This window comes from Salmo salar, chromosome ssa01, assembly GCF_905237065.1.
Source record: "Salmo salar chromosome ssa01, Ssal_v3.1, whole genome shotgun sequence".
NCBI lineage: Eukaryota > Metazoa > Chordata > Actinopteri > Salmoniformes > Salmonidae > Salmo > Salmo salar.
This window is the reverse complement of record NC_059442.1, coordinates 78,471,758-78,492,732: the sequence shown is the minus strand read 5'-3', so window position 1 is coordinate 78,492,732 and position 20,975 is coordinate 78,471,758. Positions and strand designations below refer to the sequence as shown.

Genomic DNA, 20,975 nt, shown 5'->3' with positions numbered 1-20,975 from the left:
ACTAACAGCTCTGCCTCCCGGGTGGCGCAGTGGTCTAAGGCACAGCTTCGCAGTGCTAGCTGTGCCACCAGAGATTCTGGGTTCGAGCCCAGGCTCTGTCGCAGCCGGCCGCGACCGGGAGGCCCATTGGGCGGCGCACAATTGGCCCAGCGTTGTCCGGGTTGAGGAGGGTTTGGCCGGCAGGGCTATCCTTGTCTCATCGTGCACTAGCGACTCCTGTGTCAGGCCGGGCGCAGTGCACGCTGACCAGGTCGCCAGGTGTACGGTGTTTCCTCCGACATTGGTGTGGCTGGCTAAAGGGTTGGATGTGCATTGTGTCAAGAAGCAGTGCGGCTTGGTTGGGTTGTGTTTCGGAGGACGCATGGCTCTCGACCTTCGCCTCTCCCGAGTCCGTACGGGAGTTGCAGCGATGAGACAAGACTGTAACTACTACCAATTGGATACCACGATGGCAACAACATCTGCTCGAGTTACACCAGGAACGCACAATCCCTCCATCAGTGCTCAAACTGTCCGCAATAGGCTGAGAGAGGCTGGACTGAGGGCTTGTAGGCCTGTTGAAAGGCAGGTCCTCACCAGACATCACCGGCAACAACGTCGCCTATGGGCACAAACCACCGTCGCAGGACTGGCAAAAGGTGCTCTTCACTGAAGAATGAGCATAACATAGTATAACAACGAGCCTGTACTCTGGAGCGGGATTGATTTGGAGGTTCAGGGCGTCTGGGACATGTTGGATCGGAGGGTGAGGGCCATTCCCCCCAGAAATGTCCGGGAACTTGCAGGTGCCTTGGTGGAAGAGTGGGGTAACATGGGGTAACATCTCACAGCAAGAATGGGCAAATCTGATGCAGTCCATGAGGAGGAGATGCACTGCAATACTTAATGCAGCTGGTGGCCACACCAGATACCGACTGTAGCTTTTGATTTTGACACCCCCCCCCCTTGTTCAGAGACACATTATTCAATTTCTGTTAGTCACATGTCTGTGGAACTTGTCTCAGTTGTTGAATCTGGTTATGTTCATACAAATATTTACACATGTTAAGTTTGCTGAATATAAACGCAGTTGACAGTGAGAGGACGTTTTTTGCTGAGTTTAGTTAGCTAGCTCGTTCACAATACAAATAAAGTTAGCTGCGTTGTTTCTTGCATGCAACTGGCTGTGGTCTTGGGGGTGACACACAGCCTGGGAGACAGATTTGCCTGTCAGGCATCGTTCTGGGCATAAAAGCACTACAAGGGCTTTGATGCCCCAAGAGCTTTTGCTCAAGGTGAGGGCCATTTAGCTTGCTTATAACTTAGAAACTGATAATGAGCTCCAAACATGATGTTAGCATGAAATATACAGTACCATCCCTTAGTGTCGCAATCACTAAAATCATATGCTCTGATCCACCATGGGATCTGCCGCCTCAGCCATACTGTCAATCTATCATCAATATGTCCACTTTTGTTATGTCGTGATTATGAGACAAATAAGTTGTGATCGGCATAACGAGGGAATACTTTTTGTATTCATATGTCCCCCCAGGTCATTCTACTGGCTGCAGTGCAGAAAGAATCCCATCTTCTTGAACGTTCCCGAAGTGTACTCCTCAATACTGTCCGAGGGGTTGGTTAGAACAGAAAGGGACGTTCCAGACCATGTTTGGAAATGTTTACTCTGGGGCGCTATCTGTCAGACAGAAGCCTCTAGATTGCACTCTGGAGACCATCTAGTAGTGTACCGTTAGGTGTCCATTGGAATTGAATCTCGAGGGAGATCATTATACTAACTAACCATGGCTCAAGCGAAAATCCACCACGCTAAAATGACTGAAGCCGCGAAAAGCAAATTCAGCAGATCAATGTCTATGGCAGATCGCTCTGGACAACTACTTGAAAGTTTGGACCAGCTGGAAATAAGGTATTTTACAGAAGGCTAATCTAACGGCATGAATACTGTATGTAACGGTATCAGAAATACTTTTTTGTGTGTAGTAGCATTAACGAATACACACAGTAGCCTATTAGGCTACACAATCTCTCCATGTGCTACTACGGTGCCATGTGACAGCTGTTTTAAACGGATTATAAACATAGAAAGGGTGACAGTGGAAGAAGGAAGAAAGTTCTCTGGATACATGTGTGCACACTAAAGTGCTGAATATGACCTTATCGTTTATTATCGTCTGGTTTATTTTAATATTTTACGGTGCCAGACTGTGTTTGTCCTCTAAAATAACAAATGAGTAGCCTTGTTTAAACAGTAATTTAAACAAAAAATCAACACTGAGAAAGTTGTAGCATTGGCAATGGGATGAATAATATGTTCACAACAGTCTCTGAGTCACGTAGGTCTACACTCACTATATTCTATCGAAATATCTCATGACAATGACATCTGTTTTAGGGTGGAGGCTTTACGTGAAGCAGCAACTTCAATGGAACAGGAGAGAGAGTGCTTACTGGATTTGATAAAATCCATAAAGAATAGTGAAGAAATGCGCAGCATTTGTGACGGTAGGCTTTGTGTTGTTTGACAGCCATCAGATAACTTCTGCCTGCTGACTACTTCATAGGCCTACATTTGGTTGAATTAAAAGGGACACTTAACTGGTTGAAATTCTTATTTGAAGGGATAGTTCACGCCAATCAAAGTTTGTCAGATGTTTTTAGATCTACAAATGGGTCTTGTCCTGTCATATCTTGTGTAAATCCAGCTATATAGCCTACCTCAAATCCAAAATGAATGGTAAAGGTAGACACCATGCAATTCCATTCGCTGTTCATCTTTTCCATTCATTTGGGGTGTTGGGGACATAGGCCTATAGCCGATCTACATTTTTGGCATAGACAGGAATTCTTGACATTAGAACTTATGTTAGGTTTTTATACATCTGACAAACTTTTACTTTAGAGTGAACTGTCCTGTTAACACCTACCTCCTGATAGCACTGTGCTATATCTCTCTTTTTCAGGAGAGCGAGAGGAACTATCCTTAACTGCTAATCGTCTTCTGGGTAGAACGCTAACAGTTGAAATCTCAGTGGAAACCATAAGGAACTCCACACAGGAGGATGCGTTACACAAGGCTACCTCTTTGATTGATGAGATTGCATCAAAGTTGCTTGACGACATGGATGGTGCCAGAAAGCGCCTGATGGCACTGCACGCTGCCTGTGTGACCGAAGCACCACCTGTTCCTATCGATACAAAATTCCAGACGATCGTCATCACCTGCGCCTTAGAAGATCAGAAGAAAATCAAGAGGAGGCTTGAAACTCTGATAAGAAATGTGGATAATGCTGAGAAGAATATAAAGATAATGGATCATCAGAAAGTGGATGACGTAAACAGTGCCAATGGCAAATGATGGCACTCATACTGATTACCCCCCCCCCTAATAAAAATAGTTAGCAATGCTAACATTAGCTAGCTAAAATCCAGTGGTCTCCCCTTAATCTTAGCTAGCTAGCTAACGTTATACTGCATCTAAAGTCAATCTGGTAACATCAAACTGATGAAACGGTTTCCCTACTAATTATATTCCTCCTTTAGAAATGTAATTGTATTTCCAAGCCACAGTAATGCACTTTAGACTAAATCTTAATCGACGCCCAATCAGAAGACATTGAGTAGAATGCTGTAGGGCATCAGTCCTAAAACGGAACGCTCAAAACAATATTGAGACGAAACGTGCCACACGTGTCACTACTAACACTGTCACATTCAAACCGTCACCACAAATTGCATATAAAATTATTGCACAGTCACATTTTTTTTATTTTCTGAATGTGAAGTTACCTGCACACTGCCTTATCTAGTTGCAATAAGGACACAGGCTCTCACTCATTTAGGCATTTCAAAATGCATCTAAATAGTTTGTTTAATCATCTTAGTATGATCACTTACAGCTTAAGTGTTAATCCTTGACATGGTATCTATTGACAAATGTTTTGCTACTCTCAGATCATTACAGTAAACCTGGATTATAGGTCACAACCAAACTCAAAACAGAAGGTTCATATCTTTATGTAGGGATATGTTAAGTACGTATGTAATTGTGAACAACCACTCCAGAAATAACCAAAGTAACGGTATCTGTGAGAGCTCTTTGCTGTGGTCACAGACATCATTAGAGACAATGTACAGTGAGGGAAAAAAGTATTTGATCCCCTGCTGATTTTGTACATTTGCCTACTGACAAAGAAATGATCAGTCTATAATTTTAATTGTAGGTTTATTTGAACAGTGAGAGACAGAATAACAACAAAAAATCCAGAAAAACACATCAAAAATGTTATAAAAGGATTTGCATTTTAATGAGGGAAATAAGTATTTGATCCCTCTGCAAAACATGACTTAGTACTTGGTGGCAAAACCCTTGTTGGCAATCACAGAGGTCAGACGTTTCTTGTAGTTGGCCACCAGGTTTGCACACATCTCAGCAGGGATTTTGTCCCACTCTTTGCAGATCTTCTCCAAGTCATTAAGGTTTCGAGGCTGACGTTTGGCAACTCGAACTGTCAGCTCCCTCCACAGATTTTCTATGGGATTAAGGTCTGGAGACTGGCTAGGCCACTCCAGGACCTTAATGTGCTTCTTCTTGAGCCACTCCTTTGTTGCCTTGGCCGTGTGTTTTGGGTCATTGTCATGCTGGAATACCCATCCACGACCCATTTTCAATGCCCTGGCTGAGGAAAGGAGGTTCTCACCCATTTGACGGTACATGGCCCCGTCCATCGTCCCTTTGATGCGGTGAAGTGATCCTGTCCCCTTAGCAGAAAAACACCCCCCAAAGTATAATGTTTCCACCTCCATGTTTGACGGTGGGGATGGTGCTCTTGGGGTCATAGGCAGCATTCCTCCTCCAAACACGGCGAGTTGAGTTGATGCCAAAGAGCTCCATTTTGGTCTTATCTGACCACAACACTTTCACCCAGTTGTCCTCTGAATCATTCAGATGTTCATTGACAAACTTCAGATGGGCATGTATATGTGCTTTCTTGAGCAGGGGGACCTTGCGGGCACTGCAGGATTTCAGTCCTTCACTGCGTAGTGTGTTACCAATTGTTTTCTTGGTGACTATGGTTCCAGCTGCCTTGAGATCATTGACAAGATCCTCCCATGTAGTTCTGGGCTGATTCCTCACCGTTCTCATGATCATTGCAACTTCACGAGGTGAGATCTTGCATGGAGCCCCAGGCCGAGGGAGATTGACAGTTCTTTTGTGTTTCTTCCATTTGCGAATAATCGCACCAACTGTTGTCACCTTCTCACCAAGCTGCTTGGCGATGGTCTTGTTGCCCATTCCAGCCTTGTGTAGGTCTACAATCTTGTCCCTGACATCCTTGGAGAGCTCTTTGGTCTTGGCCATGGTGGAGAGTTTGGAATCTGATTGATTGATTGCTTCTGTGGACAGGTGTCTTTTATACAGGTAACAAGCTGAGATTAGGAGCACTCCCTTTAAGAGTGTGCTCCTAATCTCAGCTCGTTACCTGTATAAAAGACACCTGGGAGCAATAAATCTTTCTGATTGAGAGGGGGTCAAATACTTATTTCCCTCATTAAAATGCAAATCAATTTATAACATTTTTTACGTGTTTTTCTGGATTTTTTTGTTGTTATTGTGTCTCTCACTGTTCAAATAAACCTACCATTAAAATTATAGACTGATCATTTCTTTGTCAGTGGGCAAACGTACAAAATCAGCAAGGGATCAAATACTTTTCCCCCTCACTGTACTATGTCAATACATCATGAATTGGCATTTCACATGCAGGTCCAAAGTGAGCAACATGCACAGTACATGCATGCATGTAATACTAGGCAGTCATTTTAGATGTCCATTAACACACACATTTAGGTTTTTGAAAGCAAATCAGATGTTTTGAATAAATATGATTTATGTATTCCACTTGCTGAAAGACATCGTTATTCTACAATCTTTGGGGGATGGTCTCATTGCAATGTTTCTACCTGTAATTCTAACAAACCAAACAATTGAAAGGGTGGGTAAAATAAACAAATATTCTAAGTGTAGCTAATACGTTCCTTTTTTAATGCTTCATTTAACATTTTACAATAAAACTGCACATTAAGATTTACTATCAGCTGTGTGTAAAGTGGAAATTACAAAAAATGTTGAAAACAATCAAAATAGAGATTTTATTTATGCTAATTCCCCATCAAACAGATTTTATTTATGCTAGATCACCATCAAACAGATTTTCAACAAAGCTGCAGGTGCAAGTACTGCATGTGTGGCACACCTTGAGACACTGTTTAATCAAAGTAATGGAAATAAACAAACTAGGTGAGATATACTCTGTACCTTTTAATTCTGACAAAATGTAACATTTAGTTAAGTCTTTAGCCTGGTCCCAGGTGTATTGTGCTCTTGCCTACTTCAAGCTGACAAACAATGTTTGGCATGTCAATTCCATAAGGAGTTGGAAAGAGAGCAGAAACAGTCTGGCACTCAGGCTAGGTTATCTAGAAACAAACAAAGTTCATGGAAGCAGTATGTAATAAAATCAGTAAGCCATCTGCAAAATGTAATAACATCAGAATGGATTACAGTGATTCTCACAACACCTGAGTGAAAGAGCACTTGACCATATATTATAAGAATGGTAACTGATTTAATTATTAATGAAATGGTCAATATAAACATTGTGTATTTTCAGGAGACAAACATCATTAAAACATCTCATTGTTAAAGTGCCTTTAGTCAATTTGAACAAAATGGAACATTTTTACAAACAGCAACTGTTAAGGGATGGTATGTGATTTACAATATTTACTAAGCAGGAGTCTTTAAATCAAACTAGTTAAACAAAAATGTTTAAAGATACACAATGAATGAGAATGTAAACATACATGGACAAGGCTTTGTGGCATTAAACTGTGGTTCCATATTCATTCACTTGGAAAAACCAAACAAGGCAAGCATGCAAATTTTCATACAACATTTACTGATACCAAAACACAGACTAAATATTAGGGTACCTTTTCTATATACAGTAGAATGTACTTATAACCATGGTGCCATTTTGATTTGTGAATAGTATTAATGGGTAAGTAGAAGTTATAATGACGAGCACAGCATAAAGAATGAGACTTTCCTTTCTGTCCTACAGTGAAATTAGAGCAGGAATTACTAGTCTTGCCTCAGAAAAGGCAACATAGCAATCAGAGTGGAAACAGTACAGAACACTATCCAAGCATGATGACTAGGTGAGAAAATGAAGCCATTACAAAGCTATCCTGTAGTTCTGTTCATAATGTTAAGAACATTCTATCAAGAGACCATTAATTATGAGATCTCTTTTCAATCACACATGAAATTTGATATTTCTTTAAAAACAATAATGTAGTGTTAATTTCTCCCGAAACTAACAAATATATACTGAACAAAAATATAAAATGCAACATGTCAAAACTGTTGGTCCCATGTTTCATAAGCTGAAATAAAACATCCCAGAAATTGTAAATGTGCACAAAAAGCTTACTTCTTTCAAATTTGTTTACATCACTGTTAGTGAACATTTCTCCTTTGCCAAGATAATCCATCCACCTGACTGGTGTTGTACATCAAGAAGATCATTAAACAGCATGATCATTACATAGGTGCATCTTTCGCTGGGTACAATAAAAGGCCACTAAAATGTGCAGTTGTTAAACAACGCCACAGAGGTCTTAAGTGTTGAGGGTGCGTGCAATTGACATGCTGACTGCAGGAATCTCCACCGGAACTGTTGCCAGAGAATTGAATGTTAATTTCTCCACCATAAGCCACCTCCAACATCATTTTAGAGAATTTAGCAGTACGTCCAACCGGCCTCACAACCGCAGACCGTGTGTAACCACGCAAGCCCAGGAACTCCACATCCGGCTTCTTCACCTGTGGGGTCGTCTGAGACCAGCCACACGGACAGCTGATAAAACTGAGGAATATTTCTGTCTGTAATAAATCCCTTTTGAGGGGAAAAAGTAATTCTGATTGGCTGGGCCTGCCCTCCCAGGCCCACACCCCTGCCCATTCATGTGAAAGCCATAGACTAGGGCCTAATGACTATTTCAATTGAATGATTTCCTTATATGAACTGTAACTCAGTAGAATCATTGAAATTGCATTTATATATTTGTTCAGTATAAATGTAACAAATATACATATTAGACTCACAAATATGAGCACATTAAAGATGTTACAATTGTACCATAGTAGAAACAAAAAGCACACACAGTTGAAGTAGGAAGTTTACAGACACCTTAAAAATACATTTAAACTCAGTTTCACAATTCCTGACATTTAATCCTAGTAAAAATTCCCTGTCTTAGGTCAGTTAGGATCACCACTTTATTTTAAGAATGTGAAATGTTAGAATAATAGTAGAGAGAATGATTTATTTCAGCTTTTATTTCTTTCATCACATTCCCAGTGAGTCAGAAGTTTACATACACTCAATTAGTATTTGGTAGCATTGCCTTTAAATTGTTTAACTTGGGTCAAACGTTTTGGGTAGCCTTCCACAAGCTTCCCACAATAAGTTGGGTGAATTTTGTCCCATTCCTCCTGACAGAGCTGGTGTAACTGAGTCAGGTTTGTAGGCCTCCTTGCTTGCACACGCTTTTTCAGTTCTGCCCACAACTTTTCTATAGGATTGAGGTCAGGGCTTTGTGATGGCCACTCCAATACCTTGACTTTGTTGCCCTTAGGCCATTTTGCCACAACTTTGTAAGTATGCATGGGGTCATTGTCCATTTGGAAGACCCATTTGCGACCAAGCTTTAACTTCCTGACTGATGTCTTGAAATGTTGCTTCAATATATCCACATAATTTTCCATCCTCATGACGCTATCTATTTTGTGAAGTGCACCAGTCCCTCCTGCAGCAAAGCACCCCCACAACATGATGCTGCCACCCCCGTGCTTCACGGTTGGGATGGTGTTCTTTGGCTTGCAAGCATCCCCCTTCTTCCTCCAAACATAACGATGGTCATTATGACCAAACAGTTCTATTTTTGTTTCATCAGACCAGAGGACATTTCTCCAAAAATTACAATATTTGTCCCCATGTGCAGTTGCAAACCGTAGTCTGTTTTTTTAATGGCAGTTTTGGAGCAGTGGCTTCTTCCTTGCTGAGCGGCCTTTCAGGTTATGTCGATATAGGACTCGTTTTACTGTGGATATAGATACTTTTGTACCCGTTTCCTCCAGCATCTTCACAAGGTCCTTTGCTGTTGTTCTGGAATTGATTTGCACTTTTCGCACCAAAGTACGTTCATCTGTAGGAGACAGAACGCATCTCCTTCCTGAGAGGTATGGCAGCTGCGTGGTCCCATGGTGTTTATAGTTGAGTACTATTGTTTGTACAGATGAATGTGGTACCTTCAGGCATTTGTAAATTACCCCCAAGGATGAACCAGACTTGTGGAGGTCTACAATTTCTTTGAGGTCTTGGTTGATTTCTTTTGATTTTCCCATGATGTCAAGCAAAGAGGCACTGAATTTGAAGGTAGGCCTTGAAATACATCCACAAGTACACCTCCAATTGACTCAAATGATGTCAATTAGCCTATCAGAAACTTCTAAAGCCATGACATTTTCTGGAATTTTCCAAGCTGTTTAAAAGGCTCAGCCAACTTAGTGTATGTAAACTTCTGACCTACTGGAATTGTGATACAGTGAATTGTAAGTAGAATAATCTGTCTGTAAACAATGGTTGAAAGAATTACTTGTCATGCACAAAGTAGCTGTCCTAACCGACTTGCCAAAACTATAGTTTGTTAACAAGAAATTTGTGGAGTGGTTGAAAAATGAGTTTCATTGACTCCAACCTAAGTGTATGTAAACTTCCAACATCAACTGTATATGATTTAAAATGCTGCAATATGTAACATGTAAACAATTGTGATTTCTAGTATCCTATGAAACACCTGTGTGTGCGCTAACCAGATAAAGAAGGATATATTGATTGGTATTGTCTGTGTAACAAAACACTTCACTGGCTCATCCATTCTATAAGATCAGTACATTTTATAATTTTGTGACTCAAGTAGAGCTTATTGTGCGAATCTCAAATTGTATTTGGTAATATAAGAGCACATTCTATTGGTCTTCGTTGTAATTCAGTATTCTCATACAACTACCAATCACTCGTACCTTTCACTTTAAAATATGTCAATTTCTTACAATAAAAGGAAGTTAAGAAACTATTTGGCACTATGTTAAGTTTTAGGCAACTCATTGTCTGCCAACATTTGTTAAACACTTAAAATTCATATAAAAATACCTTTCAGAAAACAATGAACAATTATGTCCAAGTCTTTATCCACAATATACAGCGTAGATTGAACCATATTCCATTCATATTTTAAACAAAATATGGTACAAAATAAATCAGTATATCTCTTACAATAAACATATTGCACAGATGAACAGTCAAATGCACAAATGGTAATCTGTAAAAATCACATATGAACATACAAAGATGCCTTGTTAGTGAACTAGAATGTAACCCTTCCCTACAACATGTTGAAGGGTGTAAATGAGGAAAACCCTGCAACGCCCAACCCCAAATTCCCAAAAGATAAGCTTCAAGAATTCCATTCATGCTACAACATAGGTTTTGGTATCCATTGCAGCCACCAAGAGGACTATTGTTACTTTTGCCGTACTGGTGCTTTAGATCTCACATCTATCCATGCGAATCATAGGCTGGACTGGATCTGTAAAGATGCTCAACGTCATGATAGGCACAATGCGCAGGTGCAGATTAGATCTAGGTTGAGCTCAAATTGATATAACATACCATATCCTATGCAGACTTTGGTCTGTGAAAGAATCTACCCCTATAATACACAACCATTCATCAATCAAGACTCTTTCCCTCACATATGGCAGTCAAAACTTACAGTATTGTAGGGAATGGATTGTTTCTAAAGAAGGCTGCAGCTACTGAAGAGGTTTTTGCTCTTCTTGGTCCTCTGTTTGTTGGGCCGCAAGCTGATGATTTCACGGCCATTGCTGGAGTTCTGACTAGATAGGTTACTACTTGTGGTGTTGAAAACGCCTGTTAGGGTAGAGATTTGTAAATTAAGTGATACAACTTTAAAGACTAATTTCTGGCACACAAAAGTTAAACAAAACACGTGCAATTTACAGTATCAAAGTTTACTTTGTCGTTCTGAACACTATAAGCCTATGTTCACCATTTTGTGAATATAATTTGCCACGATAAGTGCTTTCAGGTGAGCTTTTTACTCCATTCAGTGCATACCAATCAACCAAATGTATTTATAAAGCCCTTTTTACATCAGCCGATGTCAAAGTGCTATACAGAAACCCAGCCTAAAACACATACCAAACTTATGTTTTAATAAAGTACCTTGTGAAAGGCCAATACTGCAAGACCGTATTTTATAACTTAGCTAGTCATGTTGGCAATAGAATAAGCTTTCAAATAATGCACCACAATCCCGATTTGTAATTGGACCGATGTTGAGAACGCAGGTATGCGTTCGAAACAAAAACTTGAAGTGGGCTTGCGTTAGTTTCTCCAAAAGCTCTTCCAAACTGATTTAAATTATTCAGTCCTATAATGCCATATCAATTGTGAATTCATCTTTCTTCTTGAGAATGTGTCTTGCACATACTGTACAATTTATAGGAGCCTAATATAATTTTTTCTGGACAAGTGTGAATGTGATGCGTAAAGACCTTTAGGTCTACATGTTAAAGCCAACTAGAACAATGTGGACTGCAAAAACGGCAAACATATTTAGCAAAACTGGATGCATTCTACTGTGAGAACATTCTGTGCCCTCCAGCCAAATTAGAGTTGATTACGTAAATACCGTCAATAGCCTACACAACTGGAGACAACTGCATGCAGTATTAAGCCATGGAGAAAGTTGATTGGTCAAGTGAGTGGTCAAGCCCTCGCAACACCTACAACTTATTTATTCATCAAAACCCAGACCTTTTGTGCCACCGACAGCTATTGCGCCCATGATTCCCGCTGTGAAAATACAGACAACTCGAAAGCACCATGTGGCTGTGCTAAAATTTCCCATTGGGTACATTTTGTTAAAATAGAGCCCGGAGACAGACATCTTACTCAAGACCCCTTTTTCCATCCTATGTTGTATTTTGCATGAATGTTGTCGTCATGTTACTGAATGTCATGGACAAATGACAAATGTACAGTAAATATAAAATGCAAAAGTTATGCATAATGTGTCTCACTTTATTATTTTCTTGATAAGAACCATTTCAATGTGGGCATGTCCATGTACAATTTCCACAAGTGTAAGGGTTTAATGTTGTTGGTGGAAAAAAAACAGATCCAAAACACTAACTATCATTGCAGAACTAGCAGTACGACACAAAATCCCTCTGTGGCCTTGTACAAATCAATCCCAGAGGTCTGGACTAACTGGCATGGTTATCAGGATGCTTACCAATTTTATTGCCTGCTGTATGCACTGCCTCGGGCTCCTCTGCTGTTTGCCGCTTGAGTCGCTGCAGATACTTATCTGCTAGGTATTTGAAAACTGAAAAGAAGAAATTATAGAATTTAAAAAAATAAAATAAAATGGGTGATTCCCATTGCATCTTTCCTAGCAGTTATTTTAACTGGTTTGTTGTACACAATTTCTGTATCTCACCTTCATTGACATTGAGGTCCTCCTTTACGGAGGTTCTATAAAACCTTAACTTGAGCTTCTTGGCCAGACCTTCTGCCTCCTCACTATAGTAACAGGAGAAAAAGAGCAAGGATTACTGATCAATTCTGCCATGCTTGAAATATCAGAATATCTAATTAAGATTTATGTTCTACAAGCCATGCATTGGTCAGAGGAAGTCTTACTTTTTGATCATCGTGTCATCCAGAAGGTCAATCTTGTTCTGCACCAGGACAGTGGGGATGTCTCCCACCTCTAGCTCCACCTTCTCCCACCAGCTGCCGACCGCCTCGAACGACTCCCTGTCAGTGGTGGAGAAGACCAGAACACACGCCTGGGCACCTGGAACACATACAAAGACCTGCTGTCACCACAATGCTGGATCTTCACAGCACGCACGCACACACTTTCAAAACAAATAACTGATTTGTATATATAAACTCAGCAACAACAAAAAAAATCCTCACTGTCAACTGCGTTTATTTTCAGCAAACTTAACATATGTAAATATTTGTATGAACATAAGATTCAACAACAGACAAACTGAACAAGTTCCACAGACATGTGACTAAAAGAAATGGAATGTGTCCCTGAACAAAGAGGGGGTCAAAATCAAAAGCAACAGTCAGTAGCTGGTGTGGCCACCAGCTGCATTAAGCACTGCAGTGCATCTCCTCCTCATGGACTGCACCAGATCTGCCAGTTCTTGCTGTGAGATGTTACCCCACTCTTTCACCAAAGCACCTGCAAGTTCCCAGACATTTCTGGGGGAATGGCCCTAGCCCTCACCCTCCGATCCAACAGGTCCCAGACGTGCTCAATGGGATTGAGATCCGGGCTCTTCGCTGGCCATGGCAGAACACTGACATTCCTGTCTTGCAGGAAATCACGCACAGAACGAGCAGTATGGCTGGTAGCATTGTAATGCTGGAGGGTCATGTCAGGATGAGCCTGCAGGAAGGGTACCACATGAGGGAGGAGGATGTCTTCTTTGTAACGACAACAAGCTCAGTCCTATGACGCTGTGACACACCGCCCCAGACCATGACGGACCCTCCACCTTCAAATCAATCCTGCTCCAGAGTACAGGCCTCGGTGTAATGCTCATTCCTTCGACGATAAACGCGAATCCGACCATCACCTCTGGTGAGACAAAGGGTTTGTCGGTGAAGAGCACTTTTGCCAGTCCTGTCTGGTCCAGCGACAGTGAGTTTGTTCCCATAGGTGACGTTGTAGCCGGTGATGTCTGGTGAAAACCTACCAGGCCTACAAGCTCTTAGTCCAGCCTTTCTCAGCCTATTGTGGACAGTCTGAGCACTGATGGAGGGATTGTGCGTTCCTGGTGTAACTCGCCAGTTGTTGTTGCCATCCTGTACCTGTCCCACAGGTGTGATGTTCGGATGTACCGATCCTGTGCAGGTGTTGTTACACGTGGTCTGCCACTGCGAGGACGATCAGCTGTCCGTCCTGTCTCCCTGTAGCGCTGTCTTAGGCATCTCACAGTACGGACATTGCAATTTATTGCCCTGGCCACATCTGCAGCCTTCATGCCTCCTTGCAGCATGCCCAAGGCACATTCACGCAGATGAGCAGGGACCCTGGGCATCTTTCTTTTGGCGTTTCTCAGTGTCAGTAGAAAGGCCTCTTTAGTGTTCTAAGTTTTCATAACTGTGACCTCAATTGCCTACCATCTAGGCACCTTTGCCTACCGTCTGGACAGTTGCTAGTGTCTTAACGGCCGTTTTACAGGTGTATGTTCATTAATTGTTTATGGTTCATTGAACACAGTGTTTAAACCCGTTACAATGAAGATCTGTGAAGTTATTTGGATTTTTACGAATTATCCTTGAAAGACAGGGTCCTGAAAAGGGGACGGTTTTTATTTTTTTGTATTATTTCTATTTTTCAATTTCCATACACCCCAGTTTGTATTTGTTGTGTTCTTTTCCCCCCGGAAATAAAATCTGGACATAAATGGTGCAGTTCAACAGCTAAAAGCATATTGAAAAATGACCTGTATGACAGACCCAGTGAAGGAGTATCATGTCCTTCCCTGTGAGTGAGGAGTCTTACCGCGGTAGTAGGCCTTGGTGATGGCATCAAACTCTTCCTGCCCTGCTGTGTCCCACAACATCAATCTCACGTCTTCATCATTCACTCTGGGAAAGGAACAGAAAAGGGATTTTAAATACTTTGTATTGTGTGTATACATTTCTACTTGACTGTCATACCTAATACTACGGTTCTGCACTAGAGGGATAGTGTGCTGAGTCAAATGTCCTCCACACCTTTATTGCCGTATAAAAACAATACTTTAAGCTTTCAGTGAGCGCACCTTCATCTGGCTGTTTTGCCTCTATTATTCAATGCCGTTAGAGATCTCTGGCATTTCCTGAGAATAACTATGCCTCCTCATACATCTGGGCACTGCATGTCCATTATCTGTGACCAAAGCCATTATCATGCCTTATTCATAAACAGCTGAATGAAATACCGCTTGACACTTTACATTTGAGTTATTGGTTTGCTTCACATCTGTTAAGCATAAAAATAAGGAAAATAGACTTACTGGAATGATAAGGAGAATGAGTAGTTTTGGGAAGTACTTTTTTTTGCGTTAGGCCAAAACCTTAAAAGGTCTTTGAGCCAAAACACAGTTACCTAAAACAGTTCGTTAGACATGGATGCCAGGGATCTCTTATAAAATAACATTTTAAGAGATGGTTTCTGTGCATCCAGAATGCATTCATTTTGATTTCAGTGGTCACTTAGAACAGTGGTACTCAAATCTCTCCTGGGGACCCACAGTCGTTCCATGTATTTGCTCTAGGCCTATTCCAGAGCTAGCACACCAGATTCAACTTGTTAACTAATCACCAAGCCCTTGACTAAGTGAATCAGGTGAGTTAGTTCAGGGCTACAACCGGAGAGGTTTGAAAACCACTGACTTAGGACATAGAACGGTCGACTAAATCTACCAGGTATGACTGCTATTGTAATATACCTCCTTGTCAGATTGCACTATATGTATGCATAGCTGTAAGAGGTTTACTTTGTATTTTGGTGAATCTTCAGTGTTCTTTTTTGGCTTCAATATGCTCCCGTAGGCATTCCATAGGGATGCTGGCCCATGTTGACTCCAATGCTTCCCACAGTTGTGTCAAGTTGGCTGGATGTCCTTTGGGTGGTGGACCATTCTTGATACACACGGAACACTGTTGATTGTGAAAAACCCAGCAGCGTTGCAGCCCTTGACACCTACTACCACACCCCGTTCAAAGACACTTAAATATTTTGTCTTGCCCATTCACCCTCAATTGCACAAATACACAATCCATGTCTCAGTTGTCTTAGAGCTTAAATCCTTATTTAACCTGTCCTCCCCTTCATCTACACTGATTGAAGTGGATTTAACATGTGACAACAATAAGGGATCATAGCTTTCACTTTGATTCACCTGTTCAATCTATGTCATGGAAAGAGCAGGTGTTCTCAATGTTTGGTATACTCAGTTTATTGTAAGACACACTGCCAATAGAAAATCTCCTCACAGTATCTGCCTCTCCAGGAAGTCCACACCGATGGTCTTCTTGTAGTCCTTGGTGAAGATGCCCTTGCAATAGCGCTGGATCATGCTGGACTTCCCCACCGCACCATTGCCCACCACCACCACCTTGATGGCCACTTCTATGTCCTCCTCCAACATGGCTATGTCTTGCTGGGTTTTCTAAACACTTCAAGGCAGTCTGGTGTTACTGCTGGGGGGCTGGCACTGGATCAGTTAGACACCTCCTGATAGAGACAATGACACAAACTTATGTTTTACATATTGATAAACCTGACGTAAGGTCTTACCATTGTTATTTTCTCTGCACAAAACCTGCGTCGTTCTGCAGCTCCAACATCCAAGTTATATTCTCGCTGACTGACGAGCCTAGCCCACATAAAAACATCCTTCTGTTTGTTCAGCAATATGATGTACTTTGTTTAGATGAGGAGAACACTTTCTACCTCACTGCTCCTCAGTCTTCCCATAAAACCATCACTTGTTGGCCTTCAGGTCTGCTGTTTTACAGCAGAGTGTAAATATTAGCCAGTGCATCAATTTTACATTTTAGTCTTTTAGCAAACGCTCTTATCCAGAGTGACTTACAGTAATGAGTGCATACATTTCCATGCTGCAGCCCTCTGAGGTAACGTCAGCTGATGGATTCCTCATCCTTACATGGTACAGTCAGCTTCACTTATCAAGGCAGTGACTGAGCTCTTTCTGCTCCTACACACTTTTCCATTAGGTAGCTGGCTGGCTGGCTGGACCTGGCTGCCTGGACCTGGCTGGGATTCAAGTGTTGAGGTCACGATGCTCCAGATGACTAAGCTATGCTGTCTTATGGGAACTGACTACTTAGCTAAATCCCATATCTCCTGGATATGAGCAGGCAAACATCCCCACGGCAGCCCAAACCCCTTGCCTGGTAATGTGAACAACAATATCACAATATGTTGGCCTAAACAAAGTATCAACTTTGTAGCAAAATAATACCAGAGGCTAGTGCCATGGGCCTATCGCTATCAGTGACCTTAAGTCCAAACAAAACAAAGCTCTGGGTTGACTTAACCTCAACAGACTATGCAAGGAATGTGAAGCTGATCTGTCTAGGGTTCCACGGCACACAAAGCCAAGGTGGGCCTTTTTCCTGAGTTTAAACGCTCAGAGCGGTTGTTTGTTATCCTCAGCTAGTCCTATTCATAAAATGGATGATCCAAAACCCACCGTAAACGGGCTAGCGTCTCAACCACAATGAAACCACTACCTTGACACCTATTAATCAAGCCATGTCCTTGTGTAACCTAAGCTGAAAACAAGTAAAACTTATACAGACAAACATGGAATATTCTAGGTAGATGTGGCTACTAGGCGACTGGAATGACCACAGATTGAGTTACAAAGTAGAGCCTCTCCCGCAACATCTCATCAAAGGTAACTGAATACAGTGCTGACTAACTTAGCTGCATGCAAAGACACGTCAGTTTAATTTACCATTCGCTCAGATTTTGCAAACTGTTTCAGTGACATGCACTTAAAGGAATTCTGCTCAAATTCAGCAGATGCAGCAAACCTGGGCAAATATGGATGTTCCACTGTACAAAAACATATTCCCTTACATTGACTCTTCACATATGCTCTGATTGGATAGATTTAGCATAAAATTAAACATTGGAAGAGGAACGTGCTGGTATGTCTAGGCCTACCTGTAGACTGCATAGTTAGATTGTTCCTTCAAAGTTACTAGCCTGACAAACTGGTAACCAGGCATTCATCCACAGTACTTGTGTAAACACTCCATTATTAAGGTCACAAATGGCCTACTTTAAATTGGAAGACAGTTAATTGACAAATTGCTCAACATGAACAGCAGCTGCTGAAGAGGTTCACTTTAGAATGGCACTACTAATGCATTTACACCACTAGACAACATCTAGCTACAGTTCGTACGCCAGATATGTGATAACTATGTATCCATTACTGGGCGTTACAGGTTAGATTAACCAAACGCTGCCATAGATTTTTCAACTAACCTGCTTTTGGCGATACGGTCTTCGTTCTCAATTTCTGTGTGAAAAATGTATCTTATAAAATGTCCGTGTCCAGATGCAGGTGGTTCTACAAAAAAACTGAAAATATATTAAATACATGTTGTACCTGTAACGCCCAGTAAAGGAAACAGTTATCACATGTCTGGCGTACAAACTGTAGCAAGACATCATCACCAGGGAATTCTGTATACAGTGAGCCGAGAGAGGATGGGGTATATTGCAAAGGTTTAGGACTTGCTGAACAGTGTTAAAGTGTTTTTTAAAATCCACTAAATAAATTAAGGTGTCAGATTCATGCAAACTCATAATTCTACATTAACGTTAATAGCTAACTAGTATTCATGTTATTTGTTCGGAGGCTGTCCAAAGATTGATACACATTCTCCCTTATGAAGAACACGGAAACAAATAATATCTGAGACAACAATTGTATCATTGAGTGATAAACTCATAACATTGTTTATCTTACCTGCATTAGTTACATGACTGTGTGACTCTCGTCTTTCAGCTACAAACGTCCTTATTATACCTCAGTGGCTGCAACAGTACTAATGCAAAATAGAATTGCTGCGCAATGAAAAATAATAAATAACACGTTTTTTTCTGGCCCCCGAAAAATACAAGTTATAATGAAAACTGTACCATAGTAACAAGCAAATCGTTGTAATAATTTGAAACGCTAATTTAGCTAGCTATCTAAACTAAAGAACGATGGATTGTCCGGCCTCCACGTTCAGCTAATATTAGCTAGCACGTCTCATAGGAGTACTATAGCATCTAGCTGGGCTTGCTAGCACTTTAACGTTAGACAATGTCACAAATCATTCAACAATAACTAGCGAAAACTATCACGATGTTGAGACAACAAGAGGAGCTAAATATCAACGCGTTTCATCTATGTAACAAGTCGTCTAATTCTATTTCACAAAGCGACTATTTGTAATCAAGACATTTTAGTTGCCTTGCTAGCGGTTTGCTCGGCTCTCACACAAACTGCAAGTTACCACAGCCACAAAGTCATTATTATGGCTAAACCCCGCCTATTTCTATAATTGATCTTCATAAAATCAGATTTTAAACCTAACCCTAACGACACTGCTAACCTTATACATAACCTTAACTTTAAATTTAGACCAAAAAGCGAATTTTAGTTTCCATGCATTTTTACGATATAGCCATTTTTTACTTTGTGGCTGGGTTACTAGTGACAACCTACAACTGCAGTCCGGTTGCTATAAACGCTTTTGGTTTCCGGGAGCAATAGAAGATCCAAAGTTAACTGCCACTCTCTTCTGTCCCTGGGTCATTTTCTGAAATGCAAAGCGTGTAAAATACATTAAAATACACATCCTAGCTGATCTCGAGTCTGTTTGTGGCCAGGTTGTGTCGTGATTACTCCAATTACTTCACAGGACTACTCCCCCCAAACACTGATCAATGGTCAGTTTCCCTAGTTATATTTTTCTATCCACCTCCGAGTTTCCGGGAAGGGTGTTCTTATCCTAAATAAGTGGTTAGGGGTGGAAGAATGTCATGAGAGACAGAGTCGGCGTAAAGCTGAAGCAGAAAAGAAGTTGGATGAAGCATCGGTTTAGAAAGTTTTTTTCACCACCAAATATGGTAGTGAGAGAAAGTCCAGTCGCGGGTTGTGGGAGAGTATGAAACATATATCTCAATACATTTTTCTGTTCCCAAAACTACAATCTGTTACGAACACAGTGCACTATATTTTATAGAGTTGACGCTTTGCCAAAGTAAAACAAAAAATGGCGTTGTTTATAAGGAGTGCAAGGTCGAATTAAGTTTGTGCACACGCACGCTTCACAGAGGAGGCGTTCCCTAACGGATATATGGTTGGTTGGCTTTGCCCCACGCCCTTGCTTGCTCTGTCCACTGTAAACGAGACAGATTAACTATCTTGGGTTAATTCTAAATATCTTTGTCAGCGTGGCGAAAACCGGAAATGACAGACTCGCGTTTACGTCATTTTCCCGCACTGAGATTAGAACGCTGTGTGGCAATTGGCGGGAATCAAGACAAATAGACAGAAGAAAAGCTAGCTCTCTTGATAAAATAAGTGAAGCGAGATACTGGTAAGTTGTTGGAATTGTAGAACGTTTTAGCTATCTGTATTGTAACTGGTGAAATATAAACTTGTCCGTAGTTACCAGTTGCACGGTAGTTAGCTAACGTTAGCTTGCCATACTGTTATTATGAAGGCAGTGTGTGTTCGTTATTCTTTTGGACAACTGTCAGAGATGTTCTCTTTGACTAACTAGATAATACGTATCACCAAAGAGAGTACAGTACTAGCCAAGAAGATCATTTTGTTAACTCATAATAATATTTGAGATGCCTTGCTTCATCTTCAAGAACCATGCAGTTCTACAGCAGAAGAAAGAAGTTGATTGGCAACGCTCAGACTGAGCAGCTGTATGGACATTGTCTTCAGTTCTATGGTCAGCCTCCCATCGAAAACATTTCTCTCTCCGAGTTTGAGACTTTCGCTGTGGACAGGCTGAAACGTAAGTTGTTTAGATACCTTAAGTTACTTCTGGTTTACACGTGTATTGTTATGAACTAACTGGTAACACTTTACTTGACACCCAGCGTCACAACACGGTATGACAGGACCATGAACATAATATCTCATAACAGCTGACATAACTTATCATAACCTGCCATAATATGGTGATAAC

The 20,975-nt window shown here is 41.1% G+C and overlaps 3 protein-coding genes across 7 annotated transcripts in view; 2 read left to right on the top strand and 1 right to left on the bottom strand.

Moving 5' to 3' along the window:
* Positions 1 to 1,608: 1,608 nt before the first annotated feature.
* Positions 1,609 to 4,222, top strand: LOC106612807 (BAG family molecular chaperone regulator 2). Its single transcript, XM_014214324.2, has 3 exons — positions 1,609 to 1,909; positions 2,396 to 2,505; positions 2,964 to 4,222. The coding sequence occupies exons 1-3, from the start codon at positions 1,785 to 1,787 to the stop codon at positions 3,356 to 3,358; spliced, it is 630 nt and encodes a 209-aa protein (XP_014069799.1). The 5' UTR covers positions 1,609 to 1,784; the 3' UTR covers positions 3,359 to 4,222.
* Positions 4,223 to 10,284: 6,062 nt separating this feature from the next.
* LOC106612815 (ras-related protein Rab-23) lies at positions 10,285 to 20,046 on the bottom strand. Of its 5 annotated transcripts, XM_014214353.2 has the most exons (9): positions 18,746 to 20,046; positions 18,259 to 18,354; positions 16,230 to 16,470; positions 14,752 to 14,837; positions 12,864 to 13,020; positions 12,661 to 12,743; positions 12,454 to 12,546; positions 10,906 to 11,063; positions 10,285 to 10,719 (listed from the first exon to the last, which is right to left on the bottom strand). In XM_014214353.2, the coding sequence occupies exons 3-8, from the start codon at positions 16,382 to 16,384 to the stop codon at positions 10,930 to 10,932; spliced, it is 708 nt and encodes a 235-aa protein (XP_014069828.1). In that variant the 5' UTR covers positions 16,385 to 16,470; positions 18,259 to 18,354; positions 18,746 to 20,046; the 3' UTR covers positions 10,285 to 10,719; positions 10,906 to 10,929. The 5 variants fall into 5 exon arrangements, with proteins under 5 accessions (XP_014069828.1, XP_014069812.1, XP_014069820.1 ...); XM_014214337.2 differs by having other exon boundaries at positions 10,285 to 11,063; positions 18,746 to 20,045; XM_014214345.2 differs by having other exon boundaries at positions 10,285 to 11,063; positions 18,259 to 18,343; positions 18,746 to 20,045.
* A 231-nt stretch (positions 20,047 to 20,277) lies between these two features.
* Positions 20,278 to 20,975, top strand: part of prim2 (DNA primase subunit 2) — a 107,944-nt gene continuing 107,246 nt past the window's right edge. Inside the window, exons 1-2 of the mRNA NM_001140166.1 lie at positions 20,278 to 20,369; positions 20,650 to 20,801. Of these exons, the coding sequence (NP_001133638.1) occupies positions 20,654 to 20,801 (148 nt within the window). The 5' untranslated portion in view covers positions 20,278 to 20,369; positions 20,650 to 20,653. The remainder of the gene's footprint in view (positions 20,370 to 20,649; positions 20,802 to 20,975) is intronic.

Bases quoted from the DNA above. Each gene is read 5' to 3' on its own strand.
- LOC106612807 (XM_014214324.2), top strand. From the start codon at position 1,785: ATGGCTCAAGCGAAAATCCACCACGCTAAAATGACTGAAGCCGCGAAA. The intron at 1,910-2,395 runs GTATTTTACAGA...CATCTGTTTTAG, and splicing joins TTGGACCAGCTGGAAATAAG to GGTGGAGGCTTTACGTGAAG. The intron at 2,506-2,963 runs GTAGGCTTTGTG...TCTCTTTTTCAG, and splicing joins AATGCGCAGCATTTGTGACG to GAGAGCGAGAGGAACTATCC.
- LOC106612815 (XM_014214353.2), bottom strand. From the start codon at position 16,384: ATGTTGGAGGAGGACATAGAAGTGGCCATCAAGGTGGTGGTGGTGGGC. The intron at 13,021-14,751 runs GTAAGACTCCTC...TATGTGTTCCAG, and splicing joins CACCAAGGCCTACTACCGCG to GTGCCCAGGCGTGTGTTCTG. The intron at 12,744-12,863 runs GTAAGACTTCCT...CTGTTACTATAG, and splicing joins GATGACACGATGATCAAAAA to TGAGGAGGCAGAAGGTCTGG.